A 20,970-nucleotide genomic window follows, 5' to 3' on the forward strand; every position below is an offset into this window, starting at 1 on the left:
GAAGAAATAAATCTCAGATTTGGGGTTGGGTTTTTACCCTCTTTTGGGTTTAATACATCTAGAACTAATTTTTATTTGGAAGTATCACTTCTTTGAAATGGATAGAGTTTTTTTTTTTTTTCAGGTTCAAGAGTTAAAATGATAAAGAGATTTTAGCTCTGTAAGACAGGTGAATGTTTGCTGCAGGTATTTTGGCAATATTGCAAAAAACAGCTGTTCAGCCACCTCACATTACAGTACTAAATTCTCGAGTTCTGTGTGGCAACTGCTATATTCAAATATTGTTTATGTATGAAGATCAAACCTTGAAAAATTATGTGGTTTGCTCTGCTGAGATGTCTAACTATTGACATCCCCAAAGTAACTTGGATTCGTGTAGTTCTCAGCTCATTTAACAGATTTTACACAGATTTCTTCCACATCAATTAATATTGTGTAAAACATTATAAATTATGAAATTCTGTCATGCTAAAGACAAATCAAATATTAGAAGCATTTCCAAATAACCTTCATCTAGCAATTATCACATTTACATTATGAAACACCACAGACTCTGCACATCACTTCCCATTTTGCAATCAGAAATCCTACTCTATTCAGTCTACATTGTCTTTGCACATCATTGTAAGGCAGCAGTTTTAAAAAGCTTTATTCTAAAAACTCAAATGCAGAGGAACCTTGAATTTTCAAGCCATATACTGATATTATTTTTGAGCAAGTCTAAGAATGAGAATTTCACATCTACTAATTTGTCTTAAAACAAATCAAAGCTACAAGAGATGTTAATTAGTAGCAAGCTAGCTGGCTTTACAGTATGGCCAGGCTTGAATTGAACATCTCAAACCTGACACCATGCAGGAATGTCAGCAGCACACCAATCTCCACAACTTGTCGCAAATAAAACCTTTTCCTTGTCCCAAAATATGATAAGTATGCACTGTTCATTTTTAATTTCAATAATGTTACCTGAGAAGGTCTTGATTTTTAATGATTACTCTTCAGTCATTCATGTGCCTTTTTATCCTATATATTAGCATTGCATACAGTGGGGAGAGCAAGAAAGAAGGAAAGTGCTTTGTATTTGGAGAGACCAAAGGGAAAATGAGAGGTTATTTGCTGTGCATTCCTGTTAGAATTCATTCTTCTCCTGTGAAAGGTAAACCTACCTCCCACAGGCTTTTACTGGGGAATGTTCCCCTGCACCACAGAAGTGAAGCCCCACATTGATGATGCTCCTCACAATGGAATCACACATTCACTCACACCCATTTGCGGGTCTCCAACAGCTCTTGGAAACCTGGTTTTGCCAGGGTCCCCAAGTACAGAATTCAGCCAGGGATCTCAGGAATGGCATCCAGCAGAACCCATCATTTGCCATTCCAAGAGTTTAGAGGGAAGTAGAAAGTGGTCAGGATCAGCTTCAACAAGTGCTCATTCAAGAGGTTCAAATTCATCCTTTGGCAAATCAGGATTTAGAAGTTTGGGACCACCAGACAAAACACCACGAAGACCCCCCCTTGCTCTGGGATCAAGAGAATCACTCCCTTCCCATTATTCATATTGCCAGATTAAAGCTTCACTCGGGAAAGCCAAACTTGATACCACTTTCTCAGAAATTATTGCAAACTTCTGGTTTTCACAAGTTCAAAACCTACACAGGGTGACAGGGAAGGAATTTGCCCGATGTGTAGCAGAGAGTTCTGCATCACCACCAGGGCTGGGCACTCCTGGCACAAGGGAATCAGCGCATGATGCCTGAGCACAGACAGGTAAGTCTTTTTGGAGAATTCAGTGGTGTTGCGGTTGCTTTGTTCATTTTGGTTCCCTAAGAACTTAATAAGCAAATAAACACTCTTAGACTTAGGAGTGATTTCTAAGAGATATCAGGACAGAATCATCATCTGCACAGATGCTTGAACAGCAGTGAGAGAAGCCAGTTCTATCAGAGGGATGGAAATCATTCCAATTTCAATTTCACGTCAAGTGCTAACAGAGGATTTTAGAGCAGGCATCTGACCCAGCCAGCACTGCTCTGGTTCCAGAGTGATTTGGCTTCCACACAGGCTCCTTTTCACAGTCACTCATTGCAAATCTCTTCTTCAGAAACAGATTTGGAAACTTCAAAGCTAATTAAGTCTCTCCTTCAGTCCAAGAGAAAAACCACAAAGCTTAACTGTGTCCACAGCCTGACCACAGAGAGAGGGAAACAAAATCCAACAAGCTGCTCCTTCAGGTGGCAGAGAAAGTGCGCTGGGGAGGAGGGAGGTTAAGAAATGCTGTACCTTGCTTATTGACATGCAGGAAGATTAATATCCCAGGTACATCCCTGTATCTGCATCCATGGAATTATCAGGGAGCAGGCAGGGAGCGAGTGCTGAGATCTGTAGATCCTTCCTGGGGATAAGAGGCTAAAGCAGCCAGAGAGCTGCAGAAATGGGAGAGGCCTCTGCTCACAAGCCTCCCTCCACACAAGGCTACAGGGGAAAAGGGCACAGCTGTGGGGGGGAATGCTAATTCTGGGCTGGTTTATTGTCTGCTGGAAGTAATGAAATGAGCCATAGTGGCACTTCATCCTTGAGGTTTATTTCCAAATCCAAGGAAAATGAATCTCAGGGATATGGTGAACTCAGATTGACAGATTTTACACAGCTTACCCCAAAATTAATAAATGCCTTGGTGGTGTTCCTTTTCTTCTTTTTTAATTAAGTGACATCCAGATAGAGTAGACAGAAGTATTAAAATTAAAGAATACACCAAATCTTATTACTAGTTTTGCTGTAGCACAATTCCAGTGAGAATTTTACCATTTCCAGAAGCTCTCTATATGTCTGACTAGCTTTTGTCTTGTTCTGAGGCAAATTCGATGCCAATTCCAGAAGATAGGGAAAGTGCCATACAGAATTAATTTCAGCTGCAATTCCTATTTCAAAGTCTCTCTTTGAAGGTAGCACATGAGCAGATTTGATATTCTGAGAACATATGCATTCACTGCATATCTACTTTGCCTGACAGTTTAAGTGAGACATTTAAATATTCTCTCTGGATTGCAGTGTTCCACATTTCACCTACATCCCACAAAATCCATTGCTCTCAACTTTTTCCTTCTATACCACTCAGTACCTATCACGATATATTCTGAATTGTAAGGAACATCCACAGAGCAGAAATACCAGGTATTCCCTATGGCAAAATTCAGATTAATTGCTAAAATGAGAAAGAGATAAAAAACACAGCTTGAGGGGCTAACTGTGCAACAGTGTCTCTTGCCAAAGGCAAGTTTCTGAGGAAGAAAAAATGGTCCTTTATGAACCCTCAAAACTGTCAGTACAAGAGCTGCACAAACGTCAAAACTAAAGAAAACTAAATGGCCCTCAGGTTTAGAAACAGAGCTTGATTTCAAATAGAAACAAAATGCGCAAAGCTGTTTTGCAAAAATTAGCTAGATTAAAAATTTACCAAGATTTTGTGTGTGTGCAAGGAGAGAAGGCCAAGTCTGGTACTAGTGAGAGAGACCTCTGAATACATGACAGCCAAAGGTCTGGGAAAGTGCATTCAGAAACTTTTATTTGGGTAGATGGATTCTAGATTTGAGCTAACCTTAAAAAACACCCTCCCTGCAACAGAAATTGTTGAGCACTGAAATTTTCTTACTTCAGTTTAGTTTAGTTAGCTTTCTACACAGAGATCTCTCTCCTTCCTTGGGAGCTGCTGAGTCTGCTTTTCAGGCTCTAAATACCCCAGAGCTGGACTGGAATTCCCTTCCTGCACCTGGGAGCAGGTGTGTGCATTCAGAGCACAGAGCCCATCAAAAGTGGCCAAAAGGAGAAATCCAAAGGAATAAAGTACCCAGTAACCATCCAATATGTATTACCATTTTCATAACATTCATACCATCATAACATTCCAGGGTTATTGTTCCATTGGGTATTGGGTTATCCAGTCTGAGAGAAAACCCACAAAGCCTACTGTGTCTGCAGCCTGACCACAGAGAGAGGGAAACAAAACCAAACAAGCTGCTCCTTCAGGTGGCACAGAAACTGCACTGGGGTGCAGGGAGGTGTAGGAATACTTTACCAAGCTTCTAGTCTGCAGCTCTGGGACTTCTCAAGAGCTGAGCAGCCTCCCTTAGCACAGCACTGGCAAACAGAGCAGCTGCTTGCTCTGCAATCCTCCCCACCCTTTGTGATGGTTTCACTCCCACCTCTGCTCCTTTCCTCAAGAATGAGGAATTCACATGCATGGAACCCTCTGTTGCTATAGGACACAAAAGAACACAAGCTCACACCGCTGTCCTCAAGGTGAAGAAAAAAGGGAAGTTTCTTTTCTGACTTCAACATTTATAGTTCCCCAAAAGTGACAGTGGATTGGAGGGTGACAGTGCCACCTCTCCAATGACACTGGACAAACCAACAGTCCATCAACTTTCTCTTCCTCCATGAAGGAATGCAAAACAATTAGTTATTTCCAGAAAGTGTGTGAGAAAGTTCGCTGCAAGAATGTCAGCATCAGAAGGCTTAGAAAATCTTAAAAAATCAGAGTGACAATCCTCTTGCAACAAAGGCATTCCAACCTGCCATTGCCTTTGCTTCTCTTCTCTGAGCTTTTAAAGTCCATTATTGCTTTCCTAAGGCCTGAACCCTGTACTGCTGAAATTGCAGCTGTGCTGTGAATTGTGATATTAGCAAACAGCTGACACAGGAATGAGAGAGTTCACAGGGGCCTTTATTACACCCAAAAGCACAAGGTGAGAATCCCCAGCACAAACCTGAACACAGCTCCCAAACCATGAGCCAGGATTTGGGGCATCAGATGGGATGAGATGGAGCCTGGAGGGTGAGCACCAGGTGGCTGCTCCTGCTGCACCCCTTGCCTGGACCACCAGACCTGGGTCACCAGCAGGTGAAAGCTTATGATGCTTCCTGTGCCAGTCACCACACATCACAGTATCATTTGCACTCAGCTACCAGAAACATACATGTTTTTGATAAAAAAATATTAATCTGTGTTCAAGGATTGCAAATGTCTTCTCTGAGTTTCTACTTATATAAAAATGGGACTTTTCTCAGTGTATTTTTACCTTTCAAAAATATATTTCCCTCTATTTCCTATCGATTCAGAATTCCAGCATTTTTTCTTTTTTTTTTTTTTTTTTTTTTTTTCTCTTCTGTACTACTTATTTTGAGATGAAAAGGAATTACAACAGAAATACTGGAAGTGCTAGATAGCATTACTGAGCAAGGAATAGGAGCAGTTATAGAGAGTCCTGGTTAATTAATCTGAAACATTGAAAGAGCTTCCCACACCCCAAAAAGGGTAAGGGGAGCTCTCCAGATCTGCATTAAGATACTAAAAGTTAAGCCTTGGAAATGAGCTCCTTTTCAGTTGTTGCACATAGAGGACATTTGAATTTCTCTATTCTCTTCTGCTAAAAAATTATTCCATGTATTGAAAGCTCTGAGGTTCATACCAAGCCTTGAGACCTGAGATGATGAGATGAAGAAGCTTGGTTTTAGCAGAACATCACAAAAGATGATAACATCACCTTTACTACCAATCCAATCATATTAAATTTACAAAGTTTAACTCTAATATGACTTTCATTTTGAAGCTTTATTTTGCATTAATAATTTTATTTTTATTATTACTATTTTTTAAAAATCACAATGCTGCAGGTTATAAAGAAATCTCTGGGAAAGACCAAATTATCTCTGCTGGAATTTGAGAGGACAGTGGAGCACCTACTCTGAGACTGCCAAGTTATGATTCAGTGAGCAGAGTCAAGGTTAGACCCAGATGCCAATAAAGATTCATTAAGTATGAAATACAATATCAGCAGTGTCTTTGTAATGACCCAAACGCTAATTTTGGCTCAGAGTGCTCAAATTCCCCAGTGAGAGAAAGGGAAAGGGGAACAATTTCACAGCTTTTAACCATAAATGTGATAATATGTAAAACACTGGAAAATATATTGGGAACTATGCAAAAGTGAGAGTAGGCAAGTAAAATACAACACTGCAAATTAAAAGTGTTTAGTTACATTTTTCTTTTTTATCCTAAATCAAACAATTATTCCTTTTCCTAGTTATTTTGTATTGTCTTGATTACTCCACAAAAAATAAAATCAAAATTATTTTCATCACCTAATTCATATATGATATAATACCAGCAGACTAACCTAGCTTACTAACACTTAAGCACTTAGAGTAGAGAAAGGAATAAAAGTCATGATTAATTTGTCTATTCTCACCTCTTCATAAACAGCAAAAGAAAACTACTAGAAAAGGAAGGCTGTATTTTCAAAAGAAGGAGAATTGTACAGGAGGAAATATTGAGTTTAAAATGCTCTTTTTGAAGGAAAAATGGAAATAAAATACAACAACAAAATGAAATCTTACCCCAATAAAAAAGTATATTAACCACTTTGTGTTTTTATTAAATTTTATAGGCTCTTTTCATGCCAGTAGGTAATATTTCTTTGTCTCCCAAAAAGCATTATAAGAGACTAATACTGAAATCAGACTGAATGAAATTTCATACAGGATTTAATTTTATGTTCTTTTACTTTGGTCTGAAATTAAATGTTCAGCCACTGAGGATTGCAGTGCAATTAATTTCTGGAGTAAGAATCACCATAGCACTTTCCTATTTCACTTCCTAAAGCATTAGTGCTTTGTAACACAAATAAAGGGAAACAAATAACAGACATTTATAATAGATAATGAAGACATTTCTCCTGCAAAACACTTTCTTAAATTCAGTCCCATTAGCAATAAGTCAAATGTGCTGTTGCAGGCTGGTCCAAGCCCTCTGAAATCAGTTGCTGGTGCTAATAATTTCTGCCTGGACAAAGGTCCACATTGCAATCAGGATGGCTCAATGTGTTAACTGCGACAGACTGAATGCAGGGGATTAAGCAGGTTTTGAAACTAAATTATTTTTGTCACCACACACGTAGATTGAAAGGAAAAGCAGCCAAATTGACTGTCCAAGATGTTTTCCTTTATCCCAGCAGCAATGATAAGACAAAAAAGCATTTTGTGTTATATAAAGAAAAAAAAACCACTTCATTGCTTTTATTTTTTAATCTGAATGTATTTTATACATGACATCACAAGTTTTTCTACATCAGAGCTTTAAACTTTTATGGGGTTGCAATGAGTGAATGCCTGTGAGTTTATCTTGCCTTTTAAGTGCCTTGGAAGACTTTTACTTCAACAAATTAAAATTAACCAGAAATCAAGGATACCATGCACATCAGCAGCCACAGGGGTCCCTGCCTTGTAAGCTTTGCACAAGCAGTGCGGATTTATCTTGTAGGGAGCACAGTAAATGCAGGGCTATGCCAAGGGAGCACCTGCCCCAGGACTGGCACTACCTTCTCCTGGAAGAAATGCACAATGTTTCTGCCTACTTACACAAATGCCAAGTCTCTGACTTCCTGAACAACATCCTCCTTACACCTGAAATGCTGAGCATCCTCCTGAGTCCTGCTCCGCAGCATAATCACAATAATGCAAGATCAATTTGAGGAAGCACCACATTACCCCACAATTCTCACCTCCCCTGCTGCAGAACGAAGCTATTTAAGGCTTCATTCATTCATGCATAATGTATGAAAGGTTTCTACATTTGTCTTAGCTGTGCTACTTTAGAGGAAACATTTTAGTTATGTCATTTAGAAAACGTAGAGTTTGTGTTGATTACATCCTATATCCCTTTAACTCAGGGAATCCTCCAGGAACAGCTGGACTTTTACAATTTTGCAATTACTGAAGATAATATTTCTCCTTTACCTGCCACATTCTAACAAGCTGCCAACAGCAAAAACACATAGGCCTAGAGATTGTGATAATACGTGCCATAAAAATGTTTTAAGAACATATTATATAAGAGCCATTGCTTTGTACTTCACTTTTTAATCATTTTTAAACTATGCTCTATTTCTCTGCTAGTTCTGTAATAAAACCACATCATCTTCTGTGCCATGACCTGACTGTATCATCAGAGATTATGATGACACAACTACTTTCTCTCACCTGTTCCACTCATATTCCACATATATAGAAAGAAAATAATATGAGTCCTGCAAAACTCAATATGCAAAGGTCTGAGTTTCCCCTAAACATTGCTTTGGGATTGCACAAGAGAGCCTGGCCAGTGCCACCTGCATGGTTCAGTTTCTTCAAGCTTAAAAAACAAGGTGATGCATGAGGAGAGGAAAAAGCCATAAGCATGCAGCATTTTTCAAATAAAATATCGCTTTAAAAATAAGATTACAGCAGCACCCACAGAACTGTGTTATAAGCTCAGACTATCTGATCTTTCAAAAACACAGAATTCATCACATAATTTTTTAGGTTGAACTCTTTGAGCCATGAACAGAATCTCAGCTCAGAGAGACACAGGAGAGCTCCCAACCCCTTTGCAGCAGAGATTGCTGGAGTAAAGAACTTGAGAAATAGGACAAAAGCCTTTGTCTCTTTTCTCAGTAAATGATTTCAGCTTATGGCAATCAGTGTTTTATGGGCTTCCCGATTTAAAGGTTGTCCATTAGTATATTAATTAGCCACCTATGGACTCATCTTTTATCAATTTATCCAATTCCTTATTGAACTTCTGTCAAAAAATAAAGATCAAGAGGTTGGGGATGTAATTACCAGATCATGAGCATGGAGTTATCTAAAAGCAAAAGGAAAATAACTATTCCCATTTCTCTAACAATTCATAGTGACATTTCAATGAAAATTGCTTAACTCACAAATCAAGGCAAAATTTCCATTTTTTTATGTCAAAAATATTCCCATTAAGGTTATTTAGTTTCTTAAACCCATCTCAATAGTAATGTTTTTCAAGTGTAAAAAAGTAAAACCCCATAAATATCCATAGATGTAACACAATTAAGATAAATGCAAAATTAATGACTCAAGAATTACTAATTTACTGGCACATTTACAGACTGCTAAATTATCACCTCACTACAAGTTATGGGAAATGAGTTATAAAAGTATTATTTTACTGACAAAACCCAGTTTTTACAATATAATGGAAAATTATAAGCCAATCTTTTTTAATAATAGATGTTATTCTAGCCTGCTCAGTGTGTTAAAAAAGGAGAGAATCCCCATGTTGTGCCAGTCCCAAGGGGTTTCAAAATCAGAACTTCACTGATGAAAGAAATCAAGGTATAAAGTAGTAAATAAAGATGTTTACCAGGGTTCTCAACTTGTGCCAAAGGTTTACTAGTTACAGCAGTGGTTTTAAGTCATCTCTTGTCCTCATACTTATGAATTAAAGAATTATCCTGTGATGTCAATGAAATTTTTTCTGATGTATAAAAAGCAGCCCTGCAATCCTTTTCGGGAGGCTGTAGTGTACATTCCATGTGAAGCCACATGAAATCTCCAAACACTCCCTAACGCTATTTCTGCACACAGATTTTGCTGTGCCTTTTTCTGTGCCTTGCTTCTCCAGTTCCAGCTTATTTTTAAAACAAAGACTCACGGGTCCAAAGCAGTTTTTTTCTTTTTGCTTGTATATACCACTGCTCTTAAATGACCCATGGAAAACACAGGGCACAAGATTTTTCTGTAATGTAGTATTTCTGTGGTGCTTTGTGCCACAATGATTGCTGTAATTTAAACTTTATATTAAAAAAAAACCACAGACTAATCAATAAAATTTCAATTTATGGTATTAGTTTGGAACTGTTTATTTCTTACATGAAACACCTCTTTTGTTATGATTTACTCAAACAATTTGTCCTCCCGGAGTACTTGCACAGCACCAGAAGCAATCATCCAAGATATGCTGTGCTAGCTTAAATGACAAAGAAATGCATGTTGGCCAAGAATACATGGCTGTGTATCTATTCATGTGGAGGTAAAGGAAATTAAAAAGTGATCTCTATAATTTATTGTTTGTTCCCCTCACTACAAATAATTTAAAAACATACACCAAAGGTAATGTGGCATAATTACATGGCATTGAAATCAAGATGCTCCTGAAATAAATGACTAAACTTGTTCTTACCATAGCCCCTGTAGCAATGACACAGTGATTAGGATAACTAATCCATATAACTAATAATAATCTTCCTTCCAAATTTAAAACACTACAAAAATCAAAGTTCTCACTTTTGCTCCCCCCCACCCAGGGATTTTTAACTTTGTGTCTCCTCAAAACAGAAAAGCTCCATTCCAGGTGTCAGATTCTGCACCTGCTCTCACCCCAGTGTGCTGCAGTTCCTGCCAGAGCTGGGGGCCTCAGCTGCTCCTGCCACAAATCCTGAATCTCCAGCAGAAATCTATTAGGATGCTGCTGGCTGTGCACATGGAAAGCTCTGCCTAGACATTTTTGTGAAACCTCACATTCAGAGCCTGTCTTTGGAAGTAATTTGAAATCCATTAACATTTCAATTTTAGGCATAATTTGATCAATTAGTTAAATCGATCCACAGCAAGACTATTGTTTTAGTAAGAGTCTTTCCACCCCTCCTATCAGCCCTAAAGCTGGTTGGTCTCCAGTGTCACAGACTGAAGTACCACAGAATTTGTGCCCTATGAGACTCAGGATGGGTCCTTTTGTCCAGCAGAAGCTCAAATCTACCAATGTGTGCCATGTGGGAGCCACCTTGCCTTATTCCCCAGGAAAATGAAATTTTAACCCTTGTTTATATTTTACTGAACCTCTAGAGATTCAGGTTACTGATTTGAAGCATTTTTGCTCAGACACTCACAGTTTGAACTGGGAGCTCAGCTTTCTGCTGCCACCACACATAAGGAACTCATCACCTCCAGACAGGAGGAGATTCTCACCCTTAGTACAGCAAAGCACATTTCAGCCCAGCTACACACAAAATGTCAGACCTGAAGGGACCTATAAGTAATTGGATTATTTTCCTAAACAGCTGCAGAGTCACCAGAGTTTAAAAAAAATCATCCAAATTGTTGGTTCAATAGAGTTCTAGGTCATCACCACCACTTCCATGAGAAAATATAAAAGCATCACATGATCCAACTCATTCCTGTCTCCCATCTCTTTCCTGGGCCTTACTCTCGCAAATATTTTTAATGTCATGCAATGAGCAAGATGCTAATTAATCTAAGGGAAAGAAAGCCTCTCTTAGCTTTTTGTTTTGGAGTTTCTGCACTGGGTAATTCTCAGACTTCTGCACAGCCCTGCCACAGCTCAGTGGAGTAAAAGTAAAGGAGAAAGGGGAGGTAAGCAAGCACCTGTGGAAGCCAGAAGGGAGATTTCCTTTTTAAGAGCTATTGCCAATTTGCAAGTATGTTGAAGTACAAGCCAGGACAATGCAGAAGTCTAACATTAGCAAACAAAACTTGAGCCTTTTTCTTGGTATTCATCAAAAGGAAGATGAGTTTTGAACATTTGAAATTCTAGTTACAGCATCAAATCTGATGTTTTATTGCAGCTGTATTTCAGACAGCTATTAAATACAGTTCAAAACAAAACCATTAACTAGATGTTTGGTTAACTCACTCTCAAAATAAGCCCCTGCTTTTCCAAAGGAAAAAAAAAAAAAAAAAAGAAAGGAGTTTATCTCATTGTTGGTCTGCTTTTGTCTCTCAAAACAGTTTCACATACCACCAGTAGTGATAATCATGACATTCTGATTTAATTGCAGCAGAAACTGTGACCACCTGAAATTCAGTGTGCTGGGAAGAGTTTCTTTACCCCCATCCCTGTCAGCAGCTCCCTGGGAGGATGAGCTTAAAAAGGACACTGTGAGAGTCCATGAAGCTCCCCAGTCTTAAAGAAGCTTTTCAGCTGGGAGAAGGAGCACAGTGAGTTTATTTTATAAACCTATAAGGTATAATTCCATTCAAATTAGAATCTAAAAGAAACTATAGTGTCAAGAGAAAACAAGATGAGGCAGAATAACTTTTGAAGCAGTAGGTGTTAAAAATCCAAAAGGTGAGAGAGCAAGGAAGTGCACCGACCACTGCTGGGCAGGTTTGGAATACAGAATCAGCTGTTAGAGACATAAAAGAATCAACTAAACTGGAAGTATTTTAGATTAAGCAGGCTTCTTCCTACCTAATTACACTGGAGCCAAACTCAAGAAAGGTGGGAGTGAAGAGGATAAATGGGGTGTTTGCCCTCAGTTCAGTGTGTAGGAGGCTCTTCTCGTGCAATGGTGCTCCAGGGGCAGGGCAGGCTGGGCCAGCACAGTCCCTGCTGGAAGCTCCATCACAGAGCAGAGCAAAGGGTTAATGCTCATAAAAAAACACTCATGAATTCTCTTTACACCTCTTTTCACTGAAATGCTTCTGAGCACTTCAAAATGAAGAATCACACAGAGATGATAGTCTCTCTCCTCCTCAAGATATTGATAAATGACCATTCATTAAATGCCTCCAAGAAAGCCATTAGCAGGCTCCTCCTCACTGCTGCTCCTGGAGCAGAGGAGTTGGAATCTTTCACGGAATGGAAAAAGGAGGCAGCAGCTTGGAAACCTGCTCTGCACACCCTGAGCAATCTCTAAAAGAAAAGTTCTTTTTTATTACCTAAGCATTAAAGCAAATGAACACAAAGTTTCAAAACATGGGCTAATGTTAGATGATCAGCAAGTTATAGTGCATCATCTCAAGAGAATATTTATAATCAATTAAAAATAGGTATCAATAAACCCTCTAAAATTAACATGACACTGAACATCTAACATTTCTTTGACACAAAATTACCAGTATTTATTTTTATAATTCCAACAAATAGATTCAATGATATGTATTTACAATATGAGATCAGGATCCTAATTGAAAATTGAGAAGATGACAGCTGTGCAAGTGAAATTAAGTTTTAATTAAAATATTACTATTTGAAGTTTAAATCCCACATTCAACAGAAAGTTGGACAATATGACTTTGTTAAAATAATTAATGTTAATGTAAAGCACTAAAATATGCTAATACCCTAAAACACTGATAAGAAAGAAGGATAAATGAGACTAATTTATCCTACTTCATTCTTTCAAAACTACTCTTTTTTCCTGCTCTCTGAAACACTATTTTATATTGATTGCAGAGACTGAATGGTATGTTCTGCTGCAGTGAAGTCTAATATAGGAACTAGTCAGTGAAGTAGGTGGATTTCCTCACTGTATTTTCACATAAATACTACACAGTTGAATGCACTATCTTTAAATACTTCTCCCTTCTTTTCTTGTCACTGGAGGTGAGACCATCATAATTGTCTCCAGCAGCAAATGCTTTGAAGTTTTCTTTACAAGTCTTAATTTTTCTCCTTTTTATGTTATGACTACTTTTTCTTTTTTTCTAAATTTGAACTCCAAGAAATTCACTAAATTTCCTAAGACTGACTAGACCATGGATTCTTTTTTTCCTTTAGCATACAAACAGGCCAGGATTTTAAAGACAGACAAATCCCAAGATGGTTCAAGAGGCTTTACTTTTTGCAGATATTTATTTCAACTCTACCCAGACATGAAAGCTCCACATTTGCAGAGCTGTAGCAGAATTTTCTCCAGCAGGGATGAGCTGGGAGCAGGAATTCCTGGATATTGCACATCCTGTACATGACTCCCTGGAAATCCTGGCAAACACATATCCCCTGAAACATCTCCCTGAAGTTTTCACTGGTTTTCTTTTCATTCTCTCCCACTGAGCTTTTCCATGTTTCACCTCTTGCCCCCCGCCAGGACCTGTTCTGACAACTCAGCTAACCTGGTTAGGACATAGGAAAGTTAAATATTTCATCGATGCACTTGGGCTCCCTGCTATGATTCAGAGAGGTCTACAGACAGAAAAACTGACTTCCATTAAAGCTGTCTATTCCATATTTATTCCATTACACACAGGTAAAATTGTTTCATTCATTTCATTCATTCCTCCTGTTTACCAGCAAATGCACCTGAGGACAGTCTGAGCTCTCACACCGCAGCCATGGGATGGAAATGAAGGATGAAGAGAAAACAAGCACACCCACACTTCAATAAAATTATTTTTTTCCCCCTTTCAGAACTCATAGCTGTATCTGTTTACAAATACAAAACTTTCTTGACAAACCCAAAGAACTAAAAAGAGAAACAGCAAGGTGGGATTTAGTTGATCTGCACTAGAATATGTTTGACAATCCCTCATTTGTTTACTATCCTAAATTCTACACATTTACCAAAAGCAATCTTCAAGTCCAATAGCAATAAAGAAGAAAAAAATTTACTGTGCCTTTAAATATTCTCCAGATCATGGCTATCAAGGTTATGCATTATGCTATTGAATACTCCACTGTCAGTGGATTGCTATCCATCTTTTCATTTTGTACTGTATTCCAATTTTCAAAAAAGTAAAAATAAAGCTCTTCATGCTTTCAAGAACACAAATTTATTACTGACACATGAAGGAGACCAGTAAAACTATGAGCAAATTTAAATGACACCAAAATTAAATAGCAACAATTACAGTTATAATACTAAATTTGAATACAAAAATATTGCTGAAAACCTTTAATTTGTTAGCAGTAATTAACACAACTGTAGCCATCTCTCCTTTATTCATTATGTCTTTATTCTGTCAGTTAAAACTATTTATAGTGATACGGGGTTGATTCACCATAATTTCCTTCCACCCACAACCATCTATAATTTTTTTCCCCTCAGTAATTTTATAAACTTATGTTGAGGTTCTTTTTTTTCATTTCCATCTGCAGATTAAAAAAAAACCTCTATTACTATATTTATTTAAAAAAAAAATCAGGGGTCAATACAGCCCCCATTGAGCTCCAGCTGTAAAGAGTTCACATTGATATTCATTTTTCTTCTAATTCTACAGATGCAAATTAGCTCAAAGAAGAAACTTAGTTTATTCTATCTTTGAAGTAGTGAGCCCAGAAAAGTAATATGTTTTGACATTAAATATCTATTTCTATTCTATTATATAAATATAAAATATGAATGATTGTTTGCTTCTCTTCTCAAGAATGCCATTCCCAATCTAGCCCTGATCAAAGTGATAGAAAATCAGAATGAAAATACAGTGCAATAAAATGCACAGTGGGCATTCAAGCCGGTGCACATTTAAAACAGTCTCCAAAAAAAAAAATCAGTTCAAAATGCACCGGGAATATTCCTCACTGTTACCTCAAATAGGAACTCACCACTAAGTTACACACTAAAAATAAGGTAAATTCCAAGTACACTCAAGGAAAAATTAAAGTATTTAGAGGTGGTTTGTAAATAAAGCTACAATTATTGACTACAGTATTCAGTATTAATTTTTTTTACTGAGCTTTCATACACTCTATGGAAATCTTTTGTATACTCTGAATAAAGAAGCACTCCTTAGCAACTTTTTCTCTCAGATTTGAATTACTTGCTGCGATCATTTTCTCATCAAATCAAGTTCATTTTGCACCCATTAACACATCACTTTAAATAAAAATTTATTTACTGATCAGGACACCAATTTACCAGTATTTTCCTGAAAATATCTGAATGCAGCATGTGCTGTTTAATACTGTCTTACATATATATGTACATATACATGCAGAAAACCCATAGTGAATTGAAGCTGTTGATATGGCACATATAAACCCAAAAATGCACATCTAAAGATCTGAACCCACACAAATATACATGTGCATACAAAAATGTGCACACCACATTTGCATATGAGTAAGCACAAACACCTCAAACACGTACATTGCTCAAACTGTGCATAAACCACATCATCCTAATAGTACCCAAAAAAAGCTTAAAGACTGGTGTAAAAATCATCAGTGGAAAAAAAAAGAAAAACATTTCTCTTCATTGCAAATGTTTGTTAAATGTAAATGCTGATATTCTACTCCTTGGAAGAACATCTGTCTGCGTGTGGAATTTCATGATAAAAGGGTTTAGAGTCCCAGGTTTCTCTAGATAAACCCCGCTGGTTTACTGATGCATGAATGCACTGAAATTGAATTACTGTACAACAGCAATTACTTTTCACAGTACAGTTATAATGAGAATCAGCTTCACAATGAACACCAGGTAGCTATAGTAGGAAAAGTTAATAAAAAGAAGCCTCTTATTTGCATTTTCCACTGCAGCAAGGGTAGTTGCCTTAAAGAAAAATCATCCTTAACACTTGATTTGCCATCATAGCAGCGAATCAACAATAATTTTTATAGCACCTCCTTATTTGCAAAGAAATATTAATGATAATCAAAATTTTAGTACTAAGCTGAAGTTATAATAGCTTATCAAATAATTCCTAATAACTTCGTTACCTTTCATTTTGCTATTTTTTTCTCTTCCCTCTAGCCTTCAATTTTTTTCCCAGTATGCCAATAACTAGGAAAAGTAAAAGCACCAAATGAACAATTTTAACCTCTTTTTCACTATCAAGTTTGTTGCCCTGGTCATTTTTAGTTACTGAGCATTATGTCACATAATTCGTTCCCATTCCGTTTCAAATTAGAAAAGTCACTGAAGTATTCATAAAATCTTCTAAAAATTATATTCAAAAGAAATCACAGATAACTTTAAGACCAATGAACAAAGCTTCCTATGAGTGAAATAAGTAAAAGTCCCAGAAAAGCAGCAATACCTCAAGTGACAGCAGACTACACAAAGATCTCAAAGGGATTATTTGTGTTTGGCTGTAAAATTAAAACAACTGCTGAATAGTGCAGGAAACATTTCTGTGTCTCTCACCTTATGGGCAGTAAGATTTTTCCCATCTCAAGCTTTGTAATATTAAAAGTAAATGGATCCATTTACCTTTGTCACAGATAGAAACAAAACACCAGCGGCATTGAATCAAAACCACAGCTCAGGGATTTTAACTTAATTCATGTCACAAATAGTCCAAAATAAAACACAAACCTGCCTGCCTGAAATTCAATCAGGTAGGGCAGCATTAGGAAAGAAATGGTTAACAGGAATATCCTGAACTGACATAAACCCAAGGTAAATAGTGAACACTGGGGAGAAGGAGGGGGGAATGTTGCTTGCAAGGTTTTCCATCAGAAAGTAGATGACAAAAGGTTATATAATTGGTTTAGTACTTTCAGTTTTCCATTTATCTTATGTATCTGACAGAACAAAACTAGGACAATCTGTGATAGGATAATTGCATACTGAAGGGCAATTCAAACAGGGAATGAATATGATAAAAATCACACTGAACCAACTAATCACTATGAAAAGCGATGAGACAGAAAGATAAAAATTCATCCAGAATATTAAGAGGGAGAAGGGAGAAGAGTTCACATGTGATTAGTAGCTTCAAATAAGTTCGTATGTTTGAAAGCATTAAGCAGAATCACAAAAAAAAGACACCAAAAAAGAACCTCCACAAAAACTCATTCTTCTTGGCCTTTTCTACAAATCAAACACTTTATGTGCTATGAATTTGCAAACATTTTCAGAGTGCTAGATCTGCTAACACCTGAAGAAGTATGTTTAGCCCAAAATGCTTTTGGATAAAACATTTTAATCAACAATGGATTTTGATGTGTACTTGAAGCAAATTCATTCAGTGGTGTAGGGTAACAATTTGGGCTAATACTGGTACACATTTTCTGAGTCCTTGGATTTGCAGCCTCACAATCATGTCCCCGTTATTTCTAAGGCTGAGGGATATTTTGTATGGTATTCCTCATTTAGTACTTCCTCCGACATCACCACCAATATACATATTGCTCTGAATTGTACATTTCAGTGCTCTTGCACAAGTTTCAATCAAAACCTTATGTCAAAATTCAAATATTTTAGAGACAAAATGAGCCAGCACCAGGATGAAACAGAGCTCTTAAGTGTAAAGGAGTTTTCTAATTCCCATCTCACCTCCCCAAATATGAGGGGAAAATTAGTTGTGATGAACCAAGGATGAAATTTATGCTAAACCCCTGTTGTACCAAAGGTTTTTGTACTTCTCAAGATGCAAATTACCAAGCACTACTTACTACCAGAACAGAATGGGTCACTCTTTACATCTCTAGCATCAAGAAGGAACCAATTTATATAATTAAGCCAAAATTAATAGCTTAATTTGAAAGCACACTAAACAGATTTCTTAAAAGAAGTGACCCTGTCCAAACCATGCTTTTAGCTTCCTTTCCAAAGATGGAAGCCTTCCAAAACGGCTCTGGATTTCAGTCACTTTTTCCAGCACTAAAATCCATTCACTCAAGATTACACGCATGGTTTAACTTCGCGGAATTCGGGCTTGTTTTCACTCAGAGCATGGTGGTCTGTCTATATTGATCCCGTATTTTTTTTTCCCCCTTAAATAAAAACACCATCTGTATGAAGAGACCAAACCTGTTCTAAGCATTTGTTATGAAGCTCTAATTGAGACACAAACTGCTCTTCCCCACCCCACTCCTCCCTGATGGAATTCTATTCCCTCACCAGCCAAGCGCGCGGCTCGCTGGTCACCTCTCGCGCTAAACAAGTGCTGCTCCAAGAATGCTTTGTTCACGTTATGGTCTCAGGGGAGCAGTTTCCTCCGCAAAGAAACAAGGAAAAAGAGTCCTCCCCCTTCCCCAAGTCAATATTCTTCAGACTTCTGGAAGCTGTAGCGCACATATTAAAGTGTAGTTTTTCCCCTGAAAAACACACTGTAAAAATAGCATTGCGGGGTTCCATGTTTATTGTCTTTCTCTGCTTCCCTGCCAAGTGAGCTCAGTTTTACAAGCTGAAATATGTTTTACTTCACTGCCAGCCCTGAAAATTCAACCTCTTAAACGTAGCCAAATTCCTTCCTCCCTTTTGCACCATAACAAATAATACAAGGCTGACGGTGGAATTGTATCCTCAGTCACACAAAAGGAATCCCTGTCCTCGGGTGATACCTCCAGCTCTGCAGTGGAGACAGGAGCATCTTCAGCTCAATTGAGCAGCTAAGTCTGGCTGAAATAGAGCAGCTGATGACAAACAGCATCACCAGAATGCCCTGTGAGTTTGCTGACAGGGGTGATGCCACATTGTTCCAGGCAGTCACCTCAATTTCTAGCAAAGAATAATGCAAAAGGAAAAGTACACCAGGAAGATTTGTTTTTTCACTCTTTAGACCACACATTTTACAACAAACTCCTATTTGATATAATAAATGAACTTTTATTTTTGTTTTATACGAAGTCTAATAAACACCAAAGCTATTACAAAAGGAGGATCAGAATGGAGATAGAAAAATACAAAAAAAGAAAAGGCAAAAAAAGCACAAAACCTTACAGACATACAGAGAGCAGTCTGGTTGTTCAATGATCATTAATAATAATTAATAACAATCATCACTAAAGAGTGATGTAGTACTTACCACAATTAAAATGTTTACCATTTGAAGTGTTTGCATCTTTTGCTGAACTAAAGGACAGTTACTGAACTCAGATATTTCCCTCTAATACTATTTTTATAATAGTGAGCAGTGAAATTAAGCCTGCTTTGGTTGGATATTTTAAAATGCAACATTTCAACCATATGCACTTAGGTTTCACTGCACACAGTGATATGTTACAAACTCGTATTGGAAATTGGTAGTCCCAACCTCGTTGCACACTCTTACATTTGTCTATTGATGGTATACATAATTTAAATCTATTCTCTTGAACAGTGATTCTAAAATACTTCTGAATGCTTTAGCATTTCCACTTCAGCACCTTCAATTGCTAGTACAGCCTTCAGAGCAGAGCCTAAACCGTACATTTAGTTTTACATCATAAAAAGAAATAGCAGATCGATCTGCTGCTTACCCGTACGGCTTCAGACTTCTTATGAAACATTTCTTCCATATTCTTTGCTAACTTTTTCACAAGCTGAAGGCCATCAATTTCTTCTATTGCAACATCCTTCTCATATTCTTTGTATTTCTGGAAGAAGAAAAGAAAAATAGGGAAAAGTTACTCACAGGGAACCAGCTGAAGTTTTGACAACTAATTATTCGTTTTATATTACACTTTTTCTGACATTCCTCATTTATTTGATGTTTATTTGCATGACAGCAGGCTGCTTTGTGCCAAGATGCTGTCGTGGGGAGACAACAACTGGATTAGAACCAGAAGTCCATTTAAAAAATAATAAAAATATTTATCTCATGCACTGTAGGAAAACCATAACTCCCCTTCACAATGTTTAAATACTCTTCCCCGCAACTAAACAAGAGCCAAAATGTAACAAAAAATCCTTGTATCTCCTCCAAAAATCATGTAAAAACAGTGATATGATTGGCAATCCCTCTGCCTTAGCAACCTAGAATCCTCCTCAGCTGAACTTCCTGCAGATGCCTATTTCACAAGATTTATCCAACACTTACATTAGGAGTACTTACACTACAAGCTTATCTAGACATGCTTAACTTTTCATGCAAAGAAAAGCCTAAACAAAGCACATCAACTTGAGCCTTCATCTAAACACAAGCATCAAAGCATCCTTTATCCAATATGAGCATTACATTTCACAGTGTGAATAACTCCCAGAATGCCTAAGCACTAAAAACATATTCAAAACAAGTTTTATCCTCTATTTTCTGCATATCAATACTTTTTTCCTCACCGGTGTTTATAAGAAAGCTTTGTAAAAATTAATTATTAAAAATAATTTAATGCTGAGGACATTCTTCCTCCCCACGTTGTTCCACTGCAGCCTGTACTCTGAGAACTGTTGGCGTCCACTCTGGCCATTCTCTGCCTCTCTCTAAAACACGCACAGTTGTGTTGAACTGATCCCTGCCCAATACCAAACCCCTCACCTGAGCACAAACCTGCACCTCCATGGCACAGGGAGGGAGAGGAAGGCGCACCTGCCTCCTGCCAATTAAGCCCCTGTGCCAAAATTATCTCCCCAACCTCTCCAGCAGACTCTTGGGGCAGCCCACGGTGTTTGAATGAATGAAATTAAATGGTATCATTAAAAAAAATTATCATTAAAATTCGCCTGCAGAATGATAATTCTTATAGAACGCCAGAGAGACAATGGAGAGTAAGGTGAGCAAAAACAGTGGTTCAAAGCAG

The 20,970-nt window shown here is 37.6% G+C and overlaps 1 protein-coding gene across 1 annotated transcript in view; it reads right to left on the minus strand.

Moving 5' to 3' along the window:
* Window positions 1-20,970, minus strand: part of CACNA2D3 (calcium voltage-gated channel auxiliary subunit alpha2delta 3) — a 383,158-nt gene that overhangs the window by 278,991 nt on the left and 83,197 nt on the right. Inside the window, exon 3 of the mRNA XM_059480385.1 lies at window positions 19,714-19,830. Coding sequence (XP_059336368.1) covers window positions 19,714-19,830 — 117 coding nt within the window. The remainder of the gene's footprint in view (window positions 1-19,713; window positions 19,831-20,970) is intronic.

Source organism: Ammospiza nelsoni, chromosome 11, assembly GCF_027579445.1.
Source record: "Ammospiza nelsoni isolate bAmmNel1 chromosome 11, bAmmNel1.pri, whole genome shotgun sequence".
Lineage (NCBI taxonomy): Eukaryota > Metazoa > Chordata > Aves > Passeriformes > Passerellidae > Ammospiza > Ammospiza nelsoni.